Source organism: Loa loa (assembly GCF_000183805.2).
Source record: "Loa loa unplaced genomic scaffold supercont3.9, whole genome shotgun sequence".
In the NCBI taxonomy this organism is placed as follows: domain Eukaryota; kingdom Metazoa; phylum Nematoda; class Chromadorea; order Rhabditida; family Onchocercidae; genus Loa; species Loa loa.
The window spans coordinates 407,861-429,408 of record NW_018108189.1 but is presented as its reverse complement, the minus strand read 5'-3'; the positions used below and the strand labels follow the sequence as shown (position 1 = coordinate 429,408).

The following is a 21,548-nucleotide window of genomic DNA, read 5'->3' as shown; positions in this document are numbered from 1 at the left end:
AACACTTGAACTATTACCTAATTCATCTGTGCTCCGTTTTTAAGACTTGCCTCACACGAAATTAGGACACTTATCCACTTTTTGAACATTTCGAACAAAACAAATCGGTAATTATGGTTGGGATATAATAGCTTCATTAATTTCTCTGAGGACAATATGCACCTTAATTATGGTTGCTGTCATCCTTAAATTAATTCTATCAAACGAGGAAGTTCAGTTCTGTGAAATACTGAATGGAGAAAGTTGAATTCATCCTTCCAGATTCATGGTGACCTAAAACTTTCCATCAATAGCAGGGATTATGCAATAGCGTCATCATGACTTATGATGGATGATGTTATGAAGATCAGAACAGCGGTTTATTTCAGGGCTTCGACACCAAATCGGAAGTGCACCAGGTACATAGTCAGATGCACATGAGAGAGGCGAAGCCATACAAATGTACGCACTGCATCAAATCTTTCGCGAATAGTTCGTACCTGTCGCAGCACATGAGGATACATCTTGGTATAAAGCCCTTCGGACCCTGCCAGTACTGCGGTAAAAAGGTTCGGATCTTCTCCTGTCTTCTACTATTCTCCATAATTCAATCTTACTTTCGTTAGAATTACTTCCAAAGAATTGTAAATGAGGAAGGAAAAATATGATGCAGAAGATAGAAAATATAGACGACAGGGAATGGGAAGGTATGAAAAACAAAGACAGCTCTTAAACTTAAACAAAGAAAAAAACAATTGAAACTTGGCAAATTTCAGTTCACGCAACTATCACACTTGCAACAACACATCAGAACGCATACTGGTGAGAAACCATACAAATGCAAATTTCAAGGCTGCGAAAAAGCGTTTAGTCAACTATCAAATTTGCAATCACATTCAAGATGTCACCAGTCCGACAAACCATTCAAGTGCAATAGGTATTTTTCTTGAAAATAAAACACACCTCTTTTAAATGCTCTTAATTAGATCAAGCATTTTCGAAACTACCGGGAAGTGATTACAGTCATCTCAGAGCTAGCTAAGTTTATTGATTCAGAGCTCTTTCCAATTTTTAGTTGCCAAATTTCGGTGGGTGTAATAATCGGTACCACTTAGACATGACAGAAGAATACTCCGTATTGGCTTGATTGAAGGTTTCCCCAGCGTGATTCGACAATCAGAAGAGGAGGATGAAGTGATAGGTGAAGGAAATATAGGTGAAGTAATTTTCAGCTGTTATAAATGCTTCACGGATGAACAAGCGTTGTTGGAACATATACCAAAGCACAAGGAATCGAAGCACTTAAAGGTATTTTACATGGGTCAGTTATAAAGTGTTATTTTTTCAAAGAAAACTGTAACAGAAATGGATCGTTTTCTTTGATAAATAAAAAACGTCCTACTCCACCGGTTATTATCTTATCCGGTCTGTAAACCGCTAGAAACCTCTTCCTCAAACACTTTAGGACCTTTTGTTGATAATATCTAACTTCTTTTTTTCACTTCCTTTTATTACCACCTCCTTTTCTAACTCCTTCCTGAATCTAATTCTCAATAGGATGACATAGAGAGGAAAATTATTCCAACAAATCGCGTTCCGGAATGGCTCAATAATGTTTCATTTACTGCCGGTTATTATGAAAGAATCTGTTGAGTTTTCTTTTTCTTTCCTTTTTTTTGGCAGCTACCAACAACTTTCATCTCTCATTGAAAGATGTGACAAAGATGTCATCTTTAATCCAACTTTTAAAAGCTTCCCTTTATCTCTGTTCTCCACAATTACCTTTTCTCATTTCTTTTTTATTTAAAATGCATAAATGAATTTAACTATAAGCATAACAATAATAACATCTTCCTAATCATTTCAGAAAGAACAGTAAAAGGTTAAAGAAAGTATTCCTCTCGCATTTTATATATAATTGAAACATTTCTAAATTCACAACATATTTCAGGTGCACATCTGCCCATACTGTGGCAAATCCTACACGCAACAAACTTACCTTGCAAAGCATATGACTAAGCATGCTGACAGGAGAAATATGTATGCTCTTTTTCGCATTCATTCTGATTCTTTGCTGAGCATAATAAGTGGAATGCATAAAAGTTTAAGAAAAGAAAACTATTGATTTTATCCGGTAGCTTTAAACGTAATTTGTCCTGCTCTATGATTCATCATTATTGCATGCTGACCTTATTTCCATTGCATGTTGGATGGTACCGAATTCGGTATCAATAATTTCAATCGGCTTACTGAAACTAATTCATGGTTAACTTTTCAAGAAATGTCAGGATTTCTCATTTTCCGACACTCTTTTGAAATCTATTCTTTGCAATCGTTACAGAAGCAATTTTATGGAAGGCTTGGAAGGCTTGAATGCATGGAGAAATGAAGCAGCCGCAGCAACATCTGCGCCCACGATGGCAGCCGCGGCACATGGCATTTCGGATCTAGCTTCCGTGACACAACCACAAATAGACTTTAGTTCGTTTTTTTTCTGTAGTAAAAATTTGGGAGAAATTGTGGACAATTATTTAATGAATAAACATAATGGTTTAGAATAAACCTCTTCGAGAAGACCTCCGATTTTCAGTTTTTGAACAAATGTGAAGAGAATATTAAAAACATTTCACATCACCTCAGCATGTTTTCTAGTAAATGCTGTTTTGCCATGAATCCAGAAAGTTCAACTGGTATTTCGTAATATCGTTTTTCGAATTAAAATAGCATATTTTAGAATTCCATTTCGATATCTCAGTTACTTCAGAATCAGTTGAAGATTCTCCGAATATTTTGTATATCCATCTGAAGCTTTAAGTAGAAGCCTTTCATGCCGGCCTTGGTGTAACCCTAACTTGACCATTAAGAACTTGGAAAATTTAGTTTATTTTCCTTTCTATCAGTGAAACAACTGTTAAACACTTAGATTTCATTATTATTCATGGAGATTTATTTAGAAATTTTTGCCTATGAATTTGAACTTTTTTTTGGAAAATGTGGACACCAGTTGCAGGTCACTTCAACGCAGGGATACCAGCTTCAGTGCTCTCGGCTGCCAATCAGTCAGCCGCAGTAGTTGCGACCAGCTCCGTAACAAGTGCAGCAGCAGCATGTAGCTATCCGAGTGCGGCCTCAACGGCCACTGCAAATCAGATGATGGTCAACGACCCCTCCGCTTTTCGTCTTAATATGGCTGCTTTTGGCAGGACACTGAGCACAAACAGATCCTATTTCCCTTTCGACAATACAGCATTCAAGTCAGAAGCACCTAGGCCGGCAGGGTTAGCTACGATTTACACTCTCAAAAATAGAGAACATGGCAGAGATTGTCAAACTGAAATTTTTAAAGATCAAATCAAGATACCGATAATTTGTAAGATTGTACGAACTTGCACAAGATTATTCTCGGGCATCGCCAAGATCCCAACTTCTGTTCACAAATCTTGCATTTTCAGGTTCAACATGATAACACCACTGGAGAAAATCCAGTGTTACACGCAGCAAACATCCTCAACATCCGCTGTTCAGGACCAGCAGTTCCAGAATACGATGCTCAATTACAAATAAAAAAAAAGTTTATGGCGCGGGTTTTAAATTAGGAAGCGACCGTCATCATCACCATCATCAGTATGCTATCCTCTCTAGTTACTACTGCTACTACTCCTTTCCTACTGCAATCTTGTGTGTAAACGAAAAACATTCCTTAAAGAACAATAACTTGCTCTGTGCATTCTTCGATTGAATTGTATAAGATTGAAAGGTTGAAAGGTTACTTCCTCATTATACCTAAGGATGACGCTCATCTTTCGTTGGTATCCTACACATCCAGATTGAAAGTTAAGCTGAAATATTGTAAATTTTATGAAAAGTAAATTTTCACTAGAGGTAGCTTAATTAAGCCAGTGATCCCGTATTGCCACCAATTCCACATTTTAGATCTATCTGAGGTGAAATATGATTGTATTTAGATATTTTAATCTTTAATTTTCTAGGTCTGATTTAGTCATTTGATAGCAGTTATTGCTGCCCAGGATAAACTGATGGTTTGCTTCTTCATGTAGGCCGATTTATGTTATTCCATTACCGATTGAAATGTCAAACGAACTAATCTTATTGCTGCTATTGGCTAAAAATTCCTGAAAATTATGAAAAAGGTTGATAGTAAGTTCTCAAGCATAGTTAATAATCAATTTCTGCAAACGATGAAAGCGATAGTTCTTAGTTTTGATATGCCAAGTTGGACTTTCTTCTTTCTCGTTTCCTGCTTGACAAGTATGAGTGTGTGTGCTGAAAAGGAGTAGGTTCCAGTTCCAGGAAGACGCTTCATCTTCTTTAAAATCATTATCTTTTATGTCGTCCCCTTTAAAATAAATGATTTTCAATTGCTATCTTTCTTGAAGGAATTTCGACTGTTTTTAAAATGAGTCATTTCCACTTGAAAAAATAATCATCCTGCGACCAGTGTCTTTCTATTTCTCCCTGCAGTTGTTCAAACAACGATAGCTATCTCACTCTACTTAAATCTATCAGTCTGTATTGTAATCCACAGCAAAAACTCTTTCCAACCCTGGACCATAATTTTAATTTTCCGACTTTAACTTTTTTTGAAAAATATTTGAATAAGAATATTTATCATGAAGTAAAATGTTTGTAAAACTTCGAGGAACCAATTTTGTTTCATCTTACATCATTTTCCTGTTCTGTCTCCAAATCATGAAATGTCACCGTTACTTGGTTGCCCCTAAACTAATCCAAAAAAATACCATGCAGAAGAAATGTTTCTTTCTTTACATCGCCTCTACTACTTCTTTATTTCTTGTTGCATTTTTCATCTCTTTGTATAATTTAAAACGCATAGTTTAGCTTTTTTTTTAAATTTATAATTATATCATTTTGAGATTATTTGCTTTGCATATATTTGAGTTCTTCTGATTCTGCTAATCCAATAGAGATGAATTTCAGAATCAAGTAGTCGGTGCACAGATGCACTTTGCTGTCTTGAAAATTTCTGGAAACATTGGGGTATAGATTAGGAGAGATATAAAGCGGAATAAGCGTATGAATTTTTTCTGTTACGGAGAAAAAAGTTTACCATTTTTAAGACTATTAATGATGGGTTAAGGCTGAGGTTCCATTAAGCTTAACTTTGAATTCTAGCTTAAAGCCATGACCTTCATTTTAAATATCTGTACAGCGTTGTTGTGCGAATTACTCAGTGATAGAAATAATTAGAACAACTGGAATCATTCAGTTTAAAAACATGAATTTTTGTTGTCATAAAATTGATTTGTCATAAAAATTATAAATCCAGCTGGTACCTTTTATCAGTGAACCAGATTTCTCTGATTTGGTACAGCAGGAAGAATCATGAAATACTGATAGCTTTGGAAAAGTTTCAAGTTATAAGCTATCAAATCTATAACAATACGCTTCCAGAATTTTCATTGCGAGCAAAGAAAAGCTCAGATCTTTTGCAGGCGATTTGTTTACTCTCCCGTTACGGGTTTTTTTTTTTTTTTTCCTAGGAGATGGTATGTTTTCTACTTTGCAAAAAGATGTCCCAATTGAACAGTTAGATTTCATTACTTGAGTTGTTGTTTTTGTTCTTGTTTTTCTGTGCATGTGTGTTTAGCTTGAACTATGCGTGTACAAGAGTATTTTCCTGGCTTCTTCTCTACTCTAGGCACATATTATTGACGAAGACGGGTTGTATGAAAGGAAAAAAGCTTTTTCATTAATACATGTGTTTTTAATTTAAAAATGAATTTCAAAGTTGGGCTTTAAGCCATCTGAACTGTTCTTGTATTGTCGATAATCTTTTTTTTGTTGTGTGTTGTTCATATGAGTAGCCTATTGTTCTCCAGCATCTTTGAAATCCTGAAAAATTCAGATGTTCTTATTTGGTGTCTAAATATTTTGCTAATTTTACCTGACTAAAGACTGTTTAAGCTAACACTTTTACCGTCACGTTAAAGCGTAAGACGTACGATTATTCAAGTCAATAATGTTCACCGCACCCTTGAGTGACGCTGAACATAATTCTTCGTTTCAAACGCCTTGAAAATAGCATCATTTTCTTGAATGCAGCACTTTCTTGGCAGGCCATTGACAGATTTTATGCTAGAGAAATACTTTCTAAGAAATAAATGAAGAACTTAATCACTAAAATATACTAATTATAAAAAAAATTAAGTGACAATTGAAGGGAGAAAATGAAAAGGCATAGGTTCAACATTTAGGCTACTCATGCATATACCTCCAAGAGATAAAAACAACACTCATTTCGAATTGCGCGGTCAGTATGCATCGATGTATACTACAACTACTGCTTTGCATTATCACATTCAAAGCGCATCTCCTTTTGTTTGTAAGTTATCATTTAACTCTTACTGAAATGGTTTCTAAAACATATAAATTCCTGTTTTCGTTTTTAAATCCGTTTAAATCTTTGTAGTGTATCCGTTGTTCTTGTCCTCACCTGCACCGCCACTTCATGGATTTAGTCCTGTTTAATTAGTGAGAATTTTTGTCGTAAAAGTATCAGTCATTTTGTTTGCTAACAAAATGGGAAACAAGGCTTGTTTAACATATAACTAGATTAGGTCGCACTACCGCTAGCTTGATGCTCTGCATTGTACGTTGGTAAAACCGGGATCATGATTTATCGATTGGAGATATTGAATGCCAATACCAGCAGTAGTAGAATGTGGAAGTTCAGTTTTGTTGAAATTACAGTATATAATTCGGAACATAAATTTCAAAGACTCCAAACTTATTTTAAAGATGCTTTGAATCTCCAATAATTAGAGGTTAGATAAATATTGCCGCATGCGTCGGCCTAAAATCTTACAGCTTTGAATAGCGTTGAAATTACTGTTTTCTTCAGTGTTTAAAAAATGTTGAAGGAAGCAGTACTTTCAAGTAAAAAAATTTGCTTATCATTCCCTCCCTTCATTATAATAGTAATCCGAAGGAAGGGATTCAGAAAACTCTGTAGTCGTGGTAACTTTGTCAAATAAATGGCACGTGCAGGAGGAGATATACTACTCTAATCCTCTGATTGAGAAGTGTATTATGTATGAAATACAATTCATGTGTATTAAAGCTGCATCAGACCGGCCTTTCCTCACGTTTTTTTTTCTTTTTGTTTCCTTAATTTTTTTTCCATCTTCAATTTCATGAAAAGAAAACCTGTTTGTGTTCACTGATATTGAACATTTGATTTCACAAATCGCAAGTATTCCGTGAATATTAAATATTAAATACATGTTTTTATGTTGCAATTTGTTTTTTTTGCACATCGGAGTGAGAATTGTCTGGGCCTGAGAATTGCCTTCATGCAATCCAACAGTGGCCACTTCCACAGCATCAAGAAAAGTTAGATCAGGAAATAGAAAATCAGTTCAAAAAAAAAAAGTCCTACAAAATAATCCTTCATTCAAAATAAAGAAAAATGAAAAATAAATCTGCTTAATTTGTAAAACAAACAAATCATTCAAGTTAGTGACACCATGAAGAAGGTTATTTCTCAGTTCGATTTTGTATATTTAAATCAAGGAAAACAGCCTAAGTTTGAAAAGTTCACGTAGCTCATAGGTGAACTTGATAAATTCGACTGAAAATGGATAAATAATAAAAATTAAGCAAGTAAACATTTCAGTATCTCTCTAAACATTTATTGTGGGATTCAGAAACTGCCTATTCTTTCTTAGGTCCGAAAAATGCTGATTATTAATGGATTCTGCTTTTCCCGGCCAACTGGTAACGATAAAGTCTGAGACCAAACTCTGAGACTAAAATAAGTCGTAGTGAATCTCTTTCGATCGCTTGTAGTACCCAGCTATTGACTGCAATGGATGCTATCATAATTCAAATAAACAAACACTGTACTGTTGAACACTTCTAAGTGGAAACTTTACAATCGCAAGCAACTCTTCTAACTGACAAAAGCATTCAGTTGAGATGATTGGAATTTGGAACAGTTTGTTGCAGATCTGGAAATGTAAGGACCGTACACGACACATCCATGAAGAATGTAACAAATAGATGAACTAGCATGGATGAGATTTTTGTCTCAAACACTTTTAAAACGGTAATATTAGACAAACTTACAACAAAGCTTGTGAAATGCATTTTTTTCGCTCCAGAATTATTGTACTGAATATGTTTTCCAGTTTTTGTCTCATTTTTGTACTGAATAAATGAATTAATAAAAAAATATCACTAGTAAAAACGATAGACATCATTAAGTTACAACTTGGAAAAATTCTGGGGACAACAATCCTGGTAATATTGATAGAAGAAGTAATTAGCGCAAGCATCAAGAGAAAAAATGATAGACTTTACTACTAACAGAAGTATATAAAGATGAAGGAATAAAAATGTCAAGACAGCAACAAAAATCATTTAATGTAATAAAACAAGTACAAGTACAGCAGAGGTATAAAAAGAATTGTAAAGAAACAAACTATAAAACATATCTTACAATAGAAGATGCGGCCAAGAGAATATGAAGGTTAAAGAATGGGAAATTTTTACAATAAATCATGATAAAATACACTTTTACGTACTGTCAAGAGCACCTTCTATACATAATATGAAGACGATTTCACCACATGATATCTTTGAATAAAGTCATATTTCAGAAGTACAAAATTGATGAAATCCAATTTGGATCCAAGAAAAAAGAAAAATGACTCGTCCACTTCTTTCTCACCATCACAATATGGTCAATGCTAGGATAACCATTTTCATAACGCTATGGGTTAAATCTGGAGCACTACTTCGAAAATGAACGACAGGATGAGGGGGATCTTACTCCGGGAAGGCGGGGGTTGAAGGACTCTACGTGTTGTTGATGTCTCGTATAGAGTCTAAACAGAGGGATTAGGTAATAATAAGAAGGAGCGAAAACCTAAGAACTTGGTAAGAAGAAGGGAAAGAGGACGCAACAACGTTATGTCATACGCTATACTTCGTATATTAACTTATACTGTCAAAGCTTTCCATTTTTTTTAACGCATTGTCGAAGAAATCGTTTGGCCTGAAAGGACGAGTAGTCATTTAGTTCGAATTGAGAGACTGCGCCCAAATGTGAAGAAGAGCGCGACGTATCGAAATCAATTCTGTCATGAGCTCTCAGGTTCCTCTTCGCTCTCCTTTTTTTTTATATAGAGCATTTTCTTGATGTGAGGTACTATGAGCTTATTCAGGCCGCTTGTGATTCAAATGTAATTACATGTAATTCACCCCATATTTAAGGAGTTATCGAGAATAGCTAAATCGTTAATCACAGTGACAGATTTGGAAGAAGTGAAACGAAGAGTTCGTCAGTTATGGAAAGATGGACAATTGGAGAAATTACAAGCCGCAAAACTAATAAGAAGATGGCGAAGTCGGCAATGGCAAAATAAGCAGAAAGAGAACAGGGTAAGACAGATTATTTTCATTGTCTTGAGTGACTTCTGAAGTATTTCTCATATTCATTTTGTGTCTTCTGCGTGATAAAATAAGTTCGTATATGGATTCCCTATGATTTCTATCTATCCCTCTTTTATTTAATATTTGATAGCTTAATATCAACGTTGTTGTGTATCACATGATCGAAAATGATATAGTTTGAGCTGTCAAGTGTTATTCGGCACTTTAATATGGTATCCTTTGCATTCTTTGATCTCTTTCTTATATCATTTTCTCAAGCTAGTGTTTAACGTCTCGTGGTCATCCTTAAATTTAAGATCACTTTCTGATAGCGTAAAATCGGACAGAATGGTAGTTCTTCATCTTTACAGAAGAAAGAATTTAGGAAGCACTGATCAATAGTTTGTCAGCAAGGCTGGATGCTGCAGAGGAACAAACACTAGATGATGTAAAGCAGTTGATTAATGAATATTTGGTGTCTGGTAAAATTGCTTACGAAGACGGAGCGCTTCTCATTAAAAAGTGGAGAAAACGTCAAAGTCGTCGAATAAAGCGGCAATTAGAAAAAGGAAATAAGTCAGTAAGTAACTTTCTCTGATAATATTTGGATTTGAGGAGTTTGACTTTGAAACGTTCTTCATACATCTCAGTCATCAGCAGTTTTTAGTGCTGTTTCTTTTGTCGACAAACGGGTCATAAGTTTTCGGAATGTCCAGAAAGAGATGACGAGATAATGGGATCCGGAATCTGCTTCAAATGTGGTTCCACAGAACATATATCTTCTCGTTGTCATCGTAAAAACGTTCGTGGTACGTTCCTTTATTCATTTTGATGATATAACATTATTTCTCTGTTGCATTCGGACTTCTTAATATTTGATTAAGGAAATATTTCATTATATAAGATATTCTTTTCGATGTTTTTGGATTTTATCCATCCACACTTTGCCATCGCATTTACCTGGATATGTTGGTTAAAAATCTAGTACCAACATTTTTGTGTTATTTCAAGGTTTTCCATATGCGACGTGTTTTGTATGCAGACAGCAAGGACACCTCTCCAGGGATTGTGACAAAAATGCAAATGGAATATATCCAGATGGTGGGTACTTTTTTTCTTAAATATTTTCCTGGTTTGACCGCACAACTTCTTTTTTCTGTGCATCATATATGTGCTTAGCAAAATATAAAACGCCAATATCAAACTCAATTATGAGATTTTGACGTAGAACTGCATGTAAAAATCTGCTATATTAAATAGTGTCAAAATAATGAGGAAATATCTTTCCTTCAAATCAATTCACCAAGGAGATAATGGAGCTAAAAATTAAGTTACCAAAGATCTATTTATGAAAATTCGTCGTCTTGATCTGAAATTGTTTATCCTTTTTGCACATTTCTCACGGAGGTAATACGGATAAAAGCAAAATTTTTTGACGGAAAATTTTCGTTTTCGAATTTATATTTGTGGGAGCATCCATTACCTTGTTTCAGGAGGCTCATGTAATTTATGTGGGTCTCAGAAGCATTTGAAGAAACATTGCCCGCTCAAGAAAGACACCGATGATAATAGTCAAACAGGTATGGCGTTTATGAGCAAAATTATCCAGAATTGTATAAATATGAAGTAATGTGTCAGTGGTTTTGGTCAGTATGCCTAAGCTTTGCTTATCATATTTTGAGATGCTAATGAAATTTCATTACACGTGAGAAAGCCTATTTTTCAAAGCGTCAGTGGAGAGAAATGAAGGAATATAAATTAAAAAGGAGAATAGATAGTTTTTTTTAGACAATTGAGTTTAGGTAGTTGTTTTTTAGGCAGTTGCTTTTTTAAGCAAATTATGTCAGTAATGTATAATTATGCTTTCAGTATTTTAAAAGCCATTCCTTTATATTGCTGTAGTCATATCTTTTAGAGTCGCTAGTTGTTGCAAGAAATAACGCTGCTGGTGGTGATGATGATCTTCCCTACATCGAAAACAGTGCTGTGAACATCAAGATAACGAAAAAATTAGAAAGAAAAGTTGTTCATGTATAAAGTGTTTCTGCCAGTAATTTGAACTTAGGAGCGGCGATGACAAGGCGTAATACTGGTGAAGAAATAATACCGTTGGTTTTGTTGAAATCCTTTGAAATTTCACTGATCATTTCTGTTGCGGATTGAAATAAAGGCAATTTAAATTACTTGTCTTACCTGTGGTATTTTGTGGAATCTTTCCAAACAACCACCCAGTAAAATAATTAAATTTTTCGCTTATTATAACTGTTAGTGCGAGTAGACGGATTTGATTGAGAGTTGGTAACGTGAATCTTTTTATAAGCCACATTATTTTTGAAACCCAAAAGATTTTAATTTGAAATACTGTAGGATTTAGGGAATACTAGGGGTATGCATATGCAAATTTCCTTACGTCTCAATTTGTAGCCGTAGTTATTTGGATTGATAACTAATAGTAAAAAGCCCTAATGACGCAGAATAATGTGTCTTTAACGTATCTTTGATTAAGTAAGTAAAATAGGTGGAATGTTGCTCATCTTCATAAATTAATACTTTTAGTACTTTTTATTGATATTTGATGATTTGCTGATAAAGATCAACAGAATATAGTGCACTGTAATAGACTGTTGTTAGGCAGTACTTCGTTTGATGGGACAATCTTTTCCGAAAACCTGCGGGTGTACTGCCATCAACCCATAACATATGACGACGGTTGCCGTGCACTTCTCTTTTAGATTCTATATTGTCACTTGATTACTTAATTGGATGGGTGCTCACTGTTAGACTATGCAGAAGTTATCTTACATTAAGGTCCTTTTCCACTCTTTACGATGTCGTGGTTCATTTATATCGATACCTTTTAGATGAGGTCATTGAAATTCACCTCTATTACTCGTTCATGATTTCGTTGCGAATGCTCTCGTCTTACTGAGATGATATCAGATTTTGAGCAAAAACTATCGGTATTTCAATTTTTTTTAAATTTCTTCAGAATTCCTGAAATTTTGAAAATCATTATTTTTTAATGACAGCTAGAATTTATTAAGTTAGCAACTTTTTATAAAAATTACTAATTTATCTTAATTAGTCGTTTGTGTCTTTTGCTAGAAAAGAAAATTATGAAAAAATTGATCAAAATGTAAACTTCCTGTAGACGATAAAAGATTGAAATCTAACTGCAGCCTTTTCTAAGAATTTGAATAAAAAATTTTAAAGATTTGTTTTTACGTTTTTGGTTAAAGATGACAAAACCCTAATTGAATGTCATTTTTACGTTTTCAAAAAAAGACATTTTTTTTTGCTTTTTCAATGAAACGAAGAAATTCCACTGCTGTCAGTCATTTCTCACAGAATGAAATGGCCTTGCCACTAGTGGTTACTTGCTGCTACTGACTACTGCCATTGCTCCATGTATGCATAAGATTTGATTTGATCGTATTTACTCCAGTGCTGTGAACCTGTCAGGGATTTTCACGACTGGAACAGCGTTTCATGAATTTATAATCAAGCTTTCATTGAAGATTTCATTTTTCGGTTCGTACAATTAATTATATTATTAATAGTTACTTGTCCTTGTTATCCCTTCTCAGGTTAAAATTCAATTTTTCATTATTCTTTTTTAGCTTAAAATTAAGTCTTATTGTTGATTACCTTTGGTTGAGGTTGATGCATTTCGAAATAATAGCCTCATGCCGAATCAGTATGCCATGATGTATGTTTTAGAGCAATCAAAGGTTTTTTACGCCATTCAGCAGAATAATTATGGCTAAAATAATTAAAACTACTACCAATTATTGCTTAAAAATTTGTTAAATCTGAACAATTGGCCGCTTAAGGAAACTGATGCATGTGATATCTGAGTTCAGTAGCGTAATTTACTGTGCCGAGTCTAGTTTTCCTGATGACTGCATATTTCGGAACCGTTTCAAAATTAAACTTACGCAAATATCTTTCCTTCCTAGGATTTCTGTACTGTTCTCCTTCATTGACATCATTAACAAATCAAAATGCTGTATTATTTGATCAGCTGCTGTTTAAATATTCTCGAAATTTATCTTCATAGATCGCTATTAGCTCGTATCCGCGTGTTGTCGCCTGCTCTGGATCATCAGTTCATGGCAACGACACGTGGATAAATGTAAAGAGTGATAAGAGCATAAGCAATAGCTGTTAATCTTGATCCTTATAACATAAAGTTACAGTGGATTTTGGGGATATTGGCTCAAAAAAAGTGCTTTATTCATCTTAATTTCATTTTTAGGTTACTGTAGATCCTTAATCGAAATCAAACCACTTTTTAGTTAAGAAATGTTCTCACCCTGAGAAGTTCTAAAAACGAATCTTGTCTTGTTACGACCGGAACCAGCTATTTAATGTTGAACATCGATACAGAGAACACAATTCTTGGTTGTGTTGATCGCATATTGCCATTAAATAAATATACAGGTGGAGAGACCGCCATCAAATAGTTGCAATCGCGGAGATCCAACGACCAGTTTAGATTTTTGTCGTCAATTCTGTTGTCTACGCTGTAAATTCTATCGATAACCAAAATGTATAATATTTATTTCAAGGTGATAGGAAGGCTGGGGGACCTTCTCATTATCACAAATATCACGACAAGCGTTGTTTCTGTTACTTTTCAAATAAATAGCGATTTAGTAACAAGTTGAGTCAAAACTTCCAATCATCGTCCATGTATCCTTTTTCATTTCTTTTTTGTATCGCTTCTTAAATTATAAATCATAGATTTTAAGAGCATCTTCGGACACTCTTGAATGTGTCGTTTATATACTAAAAGGTTTCACATTTTGAAAAATATTCAGTTACTTGTATTTTCAGCGATTATCATTTCGCCGAGAAAACAGAAATGAGTTTTTGCTGGAAATAACATCATAAAAATCCAATATATATTGCCATGACCTCAAATATTATCGTAATCAAATTATGAGTCTACTCACTGCAATTAAATTTATTTTAATAAAATAATTTACGAAATAGAGTGTACTATTACATAAATTTTTTCATAGCATTAAATTTATCGAAGTTATTGACCGTTCTTTAGCTTTCTTGATTTTCCTGAACACTTTTTCATTTCAATTCATTTATTTTGCTAAGAAAACAGAAACGAGTTCAGATCTATCCGAAATCGATCCCATATCCATCTTTTCCATAAATTGCAAAGTTTGCTTAGCGATTAAATTTTCAATGCTCTTTATTTTAAAAAGTCAATAAAAATAAATTGTAATACGTATGCGATCATTTCCACAGTTTAACCTCAGATCTTTTTCTTTTTTTTTTCTTTTTTGAAAATAATGCTTACAAAGGAAGTTTTTTGATTTTTTTGCAATTTAACATTATATCAGGTTTCATAATCAATAAGTAATAGATTTGCAAGAATTACTGAAAAACTGATGAAGGAGAAATGAATGAACTACCCGTCAGTTATCGATCAACTTTCTCATCCACTATTCATTTTAGATCTATTCGTTCTACACAGCTGCTTTAAAACTGCTCTTATTTCTTTCTTGTACTGAAAGTATGAGAGAGAAATAAATGAAAGAAGTACTTCCATGTGTATGCAATTTTTCAGAGGGTTTTAAACGAGCTGATAATTCGAAGTTTTGTAATCACTCTTATCCTTCACTTTCGAGTTAAACTTACAGGTCTGTTTTATTTCAAAAAATTTTCTTCTTCAGTTCGAATTTCAATCATTGCCTAAGTTTTATTGCTGCAATGGAATGCTTTTAGGCTTTCATTGTAGTAATAAAACTTAGGTGATGATTGGAGTTTATGAAAAAAAGCCACTGAAAATATGAAAAATAACAATCATTAGTGAGTACATTTTGCAAGCATTTTCAGTTTCTGTAATTTGGCACAAATTCTTCAAGTGACTGAGAACTGTTTACATCTAATTCAAGAACTGTCAGCTTTTCTGTTATGACATAAATTTAATATCGCAGCAACTAAGATTTAATCCTACAGTTCCAAGCCATTTTAATCTTAATCAATCCAAGGTTATATCTACTTCTTTCAATCATCATACAGAATCATATTCTCTTTCCATTCGTCTATTTCTCATTCCACTTTACATATTTATTGCTTTCGTTAGATTACACCTGTTATTAATTATTCAAGAACTTTAATACAATAACAATAACACAACATGCGCCATTGGCACACAGCTGATATGAAATAATTACTGTTTAAAATAATTTAAATTAAATTTTGCCTTTTTTTAGTAGCATTTTAGCCGTATGACAAGCTAGTAGTTCCGAATCCTTCCTATAAGGTATCATTTATTCCTTTTGCGCCGTTCTTCATTTTCACTCCTCTACCACATCTCCTGTATTTTCATTTTTCAAAAATATTTGCAAATGTTGGCAACTGAGTCTTTCCATTTTAGCTGTCAATGACTTGGACTAATAATGCACATACACACACAACACACATACACACATACACACACACATACACACACATACATACATACACAGACACAAACACAGTTTGGACGATATTGAAAAATTATTGATTTGTGGCAAAAATGTTTGTGAAAGTTTGCATTTTGCTAGGCAATACTTCGGTTTCTCTTCTTCAAAAGTATTTTATATTGATTTATGCATGTTTGATAAAGTAAGTGAACATGCAAAAACACGCAAAATTGTTTAGAAAAAAAAAAAAAAACTACGTTTGTTTAGCTCTTTTATCAGTCTTTTAGCGCCTAAATGTCATACGAATAATTCATTTTCATTTTCTAAAATGGCTATCAAATCATGAAGGGACGCCTTTTATTTTCAATATTTTCGAATTATTGAATGGTTTATATGAAATAAATAAAAGATTTGAATAAAGTCATTGGACAGAATCTGAAAAATTAATTATTTAAGTGATGAAGTGAAGGAATGTTTTGAGGATGAATTTATCGAACGAAACATTTTAAAAAGTATATTTCTTGGTAATCTTAATTCATAGATCGAAGATGGTATACAATAACAGTATAGAATTGTCATTCTACTATAAAAACAAACACAAACACAACAAGCAATGTAAGGTGTGAATTGTCATTGCTGACATAATTGTCACATTGGAATGGAGAATGAAATTTTGAAAAACAGGAAAATGTAACAAATTTAGGTGGTTGTTTTGATTACATTTTTTCTTTCTTTACATCCAAACCTTTCTCCAAGTTTGACACTAAAAAGTCCACTTTACTTTATCGCTTTACAAAAGCTGACATAATATTCGATGAAGCGAATGATGGCATTTCTTTGAAATTTTCAATTGGATGACTTCCATCGCTCCAACACTATCAATTGATCATCTTTTAAAAATATCCAAATAACTCGTCATGCCTTTCTTATTATGATGAATTGTGCCTTACCCTTATTCATTTCTTGAAAAATCAATTTTTTTTTTTTCATTTGGTTAATTTCTCACACGAGAATAAGGTATGAGAAAACTGTTTGCTACGTGTATTTTAGTATTTAAAGTAATGACAAAGTGATGGACCTAGGAGTATTGGTATAATTAAATTGTATTGTAGGAATAAGCTGATCTTTGAAGAGATTGTTTAAAAACTTTTGAAATCTCGAATACTTACATTCTATTTTTTGTAAATCAGAAAATGCATTCCCCAATTTTGAGTTCAAATTCGAGTATTCATGATGACAAATATAGTATATTTGAAAATGAAAAAAACTTTTCAATGATTATAAATACAAAGTAAAATTGGTAATAAAAAATACCGATAGGTAAGCTTTTTCCTCCCCTGATCCATTTCTGTCCTGCAAATCTGTCAGTATTACCATCTTCATTTTAGTCTATCCGACTTTACACTATGTTTGTGGTCAGACGAAGAATCTCTCTGCCCAATAACAGTTGTGGCTACATACAACATAAACAATATTATAATGCATAGTGACCATTTATCCCTCCAATCGTTCATTATATTCATTGCTTTCGACTGTTCTATTGTCATTAGAAACAGTAAGTACGTCGATATGCTATAAAATAATTTTCATTTCTCAATATCATAGCAAATTATCATTAGTGCTCTTATGCTTGACCATTTTTGTTTTTCTTATCCTTTTTTGACCACTCACTTACGTCTTTTTTATCAATCTTCTATTTTGTTGTGTAATTTTATGGGTTAAAATAATTTGAATTTAGAATAACTTTAATCGTATTAATCAATAATTCCTTTTCAAATAAATCAAAGAGTTCTTTTTTTTTTTTAATTCCTCTTTTGTTCATTACATGTGATTTTATCAAAATGAGTTTCTATTTTCCTGTGAATTTTTTTGTTTGTGCAATTTGTAAGGTGCGGTGTTATAGGAGGCGTGATGCGTTAAAAGTTGCTAAGAACAGATGTGATAAACAGCCGTTGCTTCCGCATTTCTATTTTTCTCTCCTCAATATTTCCCTTATTAACTTTGGATTCTGTTCAGAAATCAATGATAATTTTTAACAATGATATGTACATAGCTGCAGATGTATCTTTAAATGAAAGATAATCATGAATATACAATGAAGACATTTTTGGGATATTTTTAGACTTCAGAGAAAAAACAAATAAACCATTTTCTTGTCACTGTTAAAAATGGTTTCCAAAAATATGTCACACAATTCAAAAAGAGAACGGTATTTCTATCACGTGCTGACCAATTTTCTGCTTAATCCGCTTGCTGTCTTTACCATTACCTCTTATATCCTTTAAGATTAAAGTCCACAGAAATCACATAACTTTGATTTTTAATGTCAACGCTTTTAAAAACTAGTACGGACATTTCAATTTTCTTAAAGTTTTGGTTGCTAAAATACATTATCAGTTTTTATCCCACAAATAATCGTTCGACAGATAGCGTTACGTGGGTGACCGTATCTCAATGACAGTATCACCTTCGTCACATTGATGACCGAACGATTCGCCTGATAATTTATTATATGTAAATTTGATTGTACCATATGCGATACAATTCATAGTCTCTCTTTTGATCATCATGACAGTCATAAGTAAATTTAGGATTAAATAGGTACTGATGATTTAACGGAGTATTGGTTAATCTGCTATTCGAACTAAATCAAATATTTAAGAGAAATTTTAATAGAAAATTTGATAGAAACCAAATCGAGCCATTGATTATGGCTGCAACGAGGATAAATGGCCACGCTGAAGAGTGGTCAATGACGGGAGCCTCGAAATGTAATTGTTGTCCGTATGGATTTCACATAGATCTTGGATTTGTTGATTTTATAGAGAATGTTGCAAATGAAACCAGCACTGTCACAACTACGGTACATATTTTATTTGCATGTTGATAAAAATTCCTGCTGATTTTTTAAACTTATCCTCATTCAAATAACAATCGTAATATATTTTGTTTCAATTACGACTTTTTCAACTTTGACACGTTTTTAAAATTTCTAAATCGTTCGTTATAAGCACACATAGTATTATATAAATTTCATTGGGAGAAGTTTTTAACTGAAAAATGGGAAATTTCCTAGTTTAAAATCAGAGCTTAGAGAGATACAAGTGAGAATGCGTGATAGATTTCTTGTAAATATTGAAATTTACCAAGACGGATTTCAACTCATTTCATCTAACTTTCGAAATTAAAACAAAAGCAGTTGTACTTAAAGAATTGGATTCAGTGCGGTTTCTGATTTTTACAGAACGATCGAAATGACCTACAGAGAAATTCACTGAAACACATGAGTGATCAGGATAACACCGCCAATAATTCAAAGCAATTGATTGAAAGGATTTCATTTAACCCGTTAGATTCTATTTTCAGGTCGTTTCTTTTATGTTTAAGGGATCAAGATTAGCATACAAATAGAAACAAACTTTGTAAATGATAGAAAGAGGTTCCGGTACTGTTAAAGCGGTTCTAGTACTATTGCTTGGCATATGAGAGACTATCTTTTGCTAAGTGTTTTTCGAGGAAGACACTAATTGCTATGGGAAGTTGAACTGAATTCATTCATCAAAAGATAAAGACGGAATTTCGGCATAAATTTTATCATTTTTTATTTCTCAGTTCTCCTCACACTAAATGCTTTATCAAATCAGAAGAATTGGTTGGTGATAAAACATCACCAGTGGAGAGACTGAAATTAACTTCTCTGATTCTGTTGTCCACAGCCTGGGATCTGTTCAAATTATTCGACAAGACTACTTATTCATCACTTTTCAGTGACTCATTGGAAAACGTAGTAAGCGACTTTGAAGAAACTTTGAATTTGCGGGAAAGCAATTCAGAACGAGGATCGCGACATCCACTAAATAATGCACGAAAAAATATACAATGCAATGGTTACTTTTCAGATTATGGCACAATGCAAAGTAGCAATCGGCTATTGCCGCCAAAAATGCGTTAGTTTTTTAAATTTTTCAAAGTAAAATTTATAATAACAATTTTAATTTTCCATTAAAACAATTTTAAGATTTTCCGTGTAACAGTCTCAAATATTTACTTAGAAAATAATGAAATATGATAATTAAATTGCACGGCACATTCTAAAGTATTGGATACTTATCACCGTTGTTGAGAAAAGACTTCCGTTTTGCCTAAACTTTATGAATAATTTTTAGCTTCATTTTCTCGATGACCATTATATCAAAACATTGCGACTAGAAAAGTTAAGCGGCAGTGGCCATATGACATGTCTCCCTTTCTAAATAATTACCAAACTGTCCATCGGTGTCATCTCTTCTATCAGAACATAAATTGCTTAATGATTCCAAAAGACATAATACTTGAACCAGTGATAACATCTTGCCTTAACCACTACTTAATCTGTAGTCATTTCATTTATGCACTAATATTAAACAACGTTAGATTTGACGCAATTACAAGTCTGACTTTTTGGTTTGAAATGTTGTGTGATGAAATCATTGCATATATTACTTGCTTGCTGAAGAATTTATAGTTTCAATTCTTAAAAAGCTCAAAAGTCTTCGTGTTGCTCAAATGGTTTGTAAAATGTAAACAAGTCTTTGTTGAGGAGAAAGCAAATAAGTGACTGTTTCTTCGGGATATCGATTTTGCTTTTTGTTAAGGCATCAGAATTTTTTCCGAAAATTGAAAAGGGTTTGAAACTGAAAATAAAAGGTCAGGGCGTATAAAAGTGCATAATGCAATTTTCATGGTTCGAATGTTGAAAGTTAGAAACGGAAACTTTTTAAAACAAACTTTTTCCGATGTGCATCCAAACATATGGCTTAGAGAGTTGATAAGTAAACTAGAAAATCTATTCTCGTGGAAGTGATGAAACGGTTTTGCAGAGAGATTAGAAATGTGAAGTACCTCTGAAATAAAGAATGACAGGAAAAATTTAAGGTCCAGCTAGAAAATCCTTTTCACTGATCAAAAACTTCTTTACTGATCCATTTCCTGTCTGTTCTACAAAGAACTTAAACAATAAGTGGAAAACTTGGAGGAATTCGAGGAATTTAAGACCAAATGAATAGGAAGTATTTGGAATGAATGATAACACCAATATCATTCCAAAGCTCAAATGTTCCTTCAAATACCTGCAAAAAAATAAATGGTGAAGTTACTACATTTTTGGTTTTTATTCTGAGATTAAGAAAAGACAACAAATCAAAAACGTATCACTCGGAAATTTGAAACAAGAAGTTATCATTCTGTGCTTTTAAAAAATGTTAAAATTTTTTAGCACCAATATCACATGAGATAGTGAAACGAAAATACATTAACCGGTCACAAACATTTATAAATTTGTACAACGGTTTGTTTCTGTTCGAATTAAAGTGAATCAAAGTTTTGTTCTAATTTATGTATCTTAATTAAAACTTAATTGACAGGACAGCTTCATAACATTATGCTCTCTTCGCCCATAAAGTTAAACCAAGAAAATTGAGCTAATAATGGTAAGTCTTTTACTTTTAGGTATTATACCATAACCTAAATGAATTATTTTTTAGATGCAGCGTCATCATCAAGAAAACCGCTATTTATTCCTGAGGTGCAACAATACGGTAATATAGATTATTTTTAATCTAATTAATTAACTAATATGTCAGTATGCTAAAGCTTTCTCTTCGTCGAAATACTATTTAATCCGGTTGGATAAAGCGTCACTATACATCTCATTGCATTCCATGTAGACCTTAGGGTATTTTT

The 21,548-nt window shown here is 33.1% G+C and overlaps 4 protein-coding genes across 4 annotated transcripts; 3 read left to right on the top strand and 1 right to left on the bottom strand.

Moving 5' to 3' along the window:
* Positions 1 to 327: 327 nt before the first annotated feature.
* LOAG_03289 (hypothetical protein) lies at positions 328 to 3,543 on the top strand (the record flags this gene model as incomplete). Its single annotated transcript, XM_020446277.1, has 8 exons — positions 328 to 336; positions 369 to 548; positions 756 to 916; positions 1,212 to 1,287; positions 1,931 to 2,019; positions 2,321 to 2,460; positions 2,990 to 3,257; positions 3,432 to 3,543. 8 exons carry the CDS (start codon positions 328 to 330, stop codon positions 3,541 to 3,543), a joined length of 1,035 nt encoding a protein of 344 aa, XP_020303360.1.
* Positions 3,544 to 8,783: 5,240 nt separating this feature from the next.
* LOAG_16603 (hypothetical protein) lies at positions 8,784 to 11,570 on the top strand. The gene is made up of 7 exons (XM_020449254.1): positions 8,784 to 9,118; positions 9,238 to 9,405; positions 9,782 to 9,976; positions 10,064 to 10,205; positions 10,408 to 10,497; positions 10,890 to 10,976; positions 11,312 to 11,570. The coding sequence occupies exons 1-7, from the start codon at positions 9,107 to 9,109 to the stop codon at positions 11,431 to 11,433; spliced, it is 816 nt and encodes a 271-aa protein (XP_020307269.1). The 5' UTR covers positions 8,784 to 9,106; the 3' UTR covers positions 11,434 to 11,570.
* Positions 11,571 to 12,023: 453 nt separating this feature from the next.
* LOAG_03288 (hypothetical protein) lies at positions 12,024 to 18,406 on the bottom strand (the record flags this gene model as incomplete). The annotated part of the gene is made up of 3 exons (XM_003138825.1): positions 12,024 to 12,131; positions 13,838 to 13,922; positions 18,264 to 18,406. 3 exons carry the CDS (start codon positions 18,404 to 18,406, stop codon positions 12,024 to 12,026), a joined length of 336 nt encoding a protein of 111 aa, XP_003138873.1.
* A 131-nt stretch (positions 18,407 to 18,537) lies between these two features.
* Positions 18,538 to 19,779, top strand: LOAG_03287 (hypothetical protein; the record flags this gene model as incomplete). Its single annotated transcript, XM_003138824.1, has 3 exons — positions 18,538 to 18,690; positions 19,072 to 19,193; positions 19,440 to 19,779. The coding sequence occupies 3 exons, from the start codon at positions 18,538 to 18,540 to the stop codon at positions 19,777 to 19,779; spliced, it is 615 nt and encodes a 204-aa protein (XP_003138872.1).
* Positions 19,780 to 21,548: the final 1,769 nt, after the last annotated feature.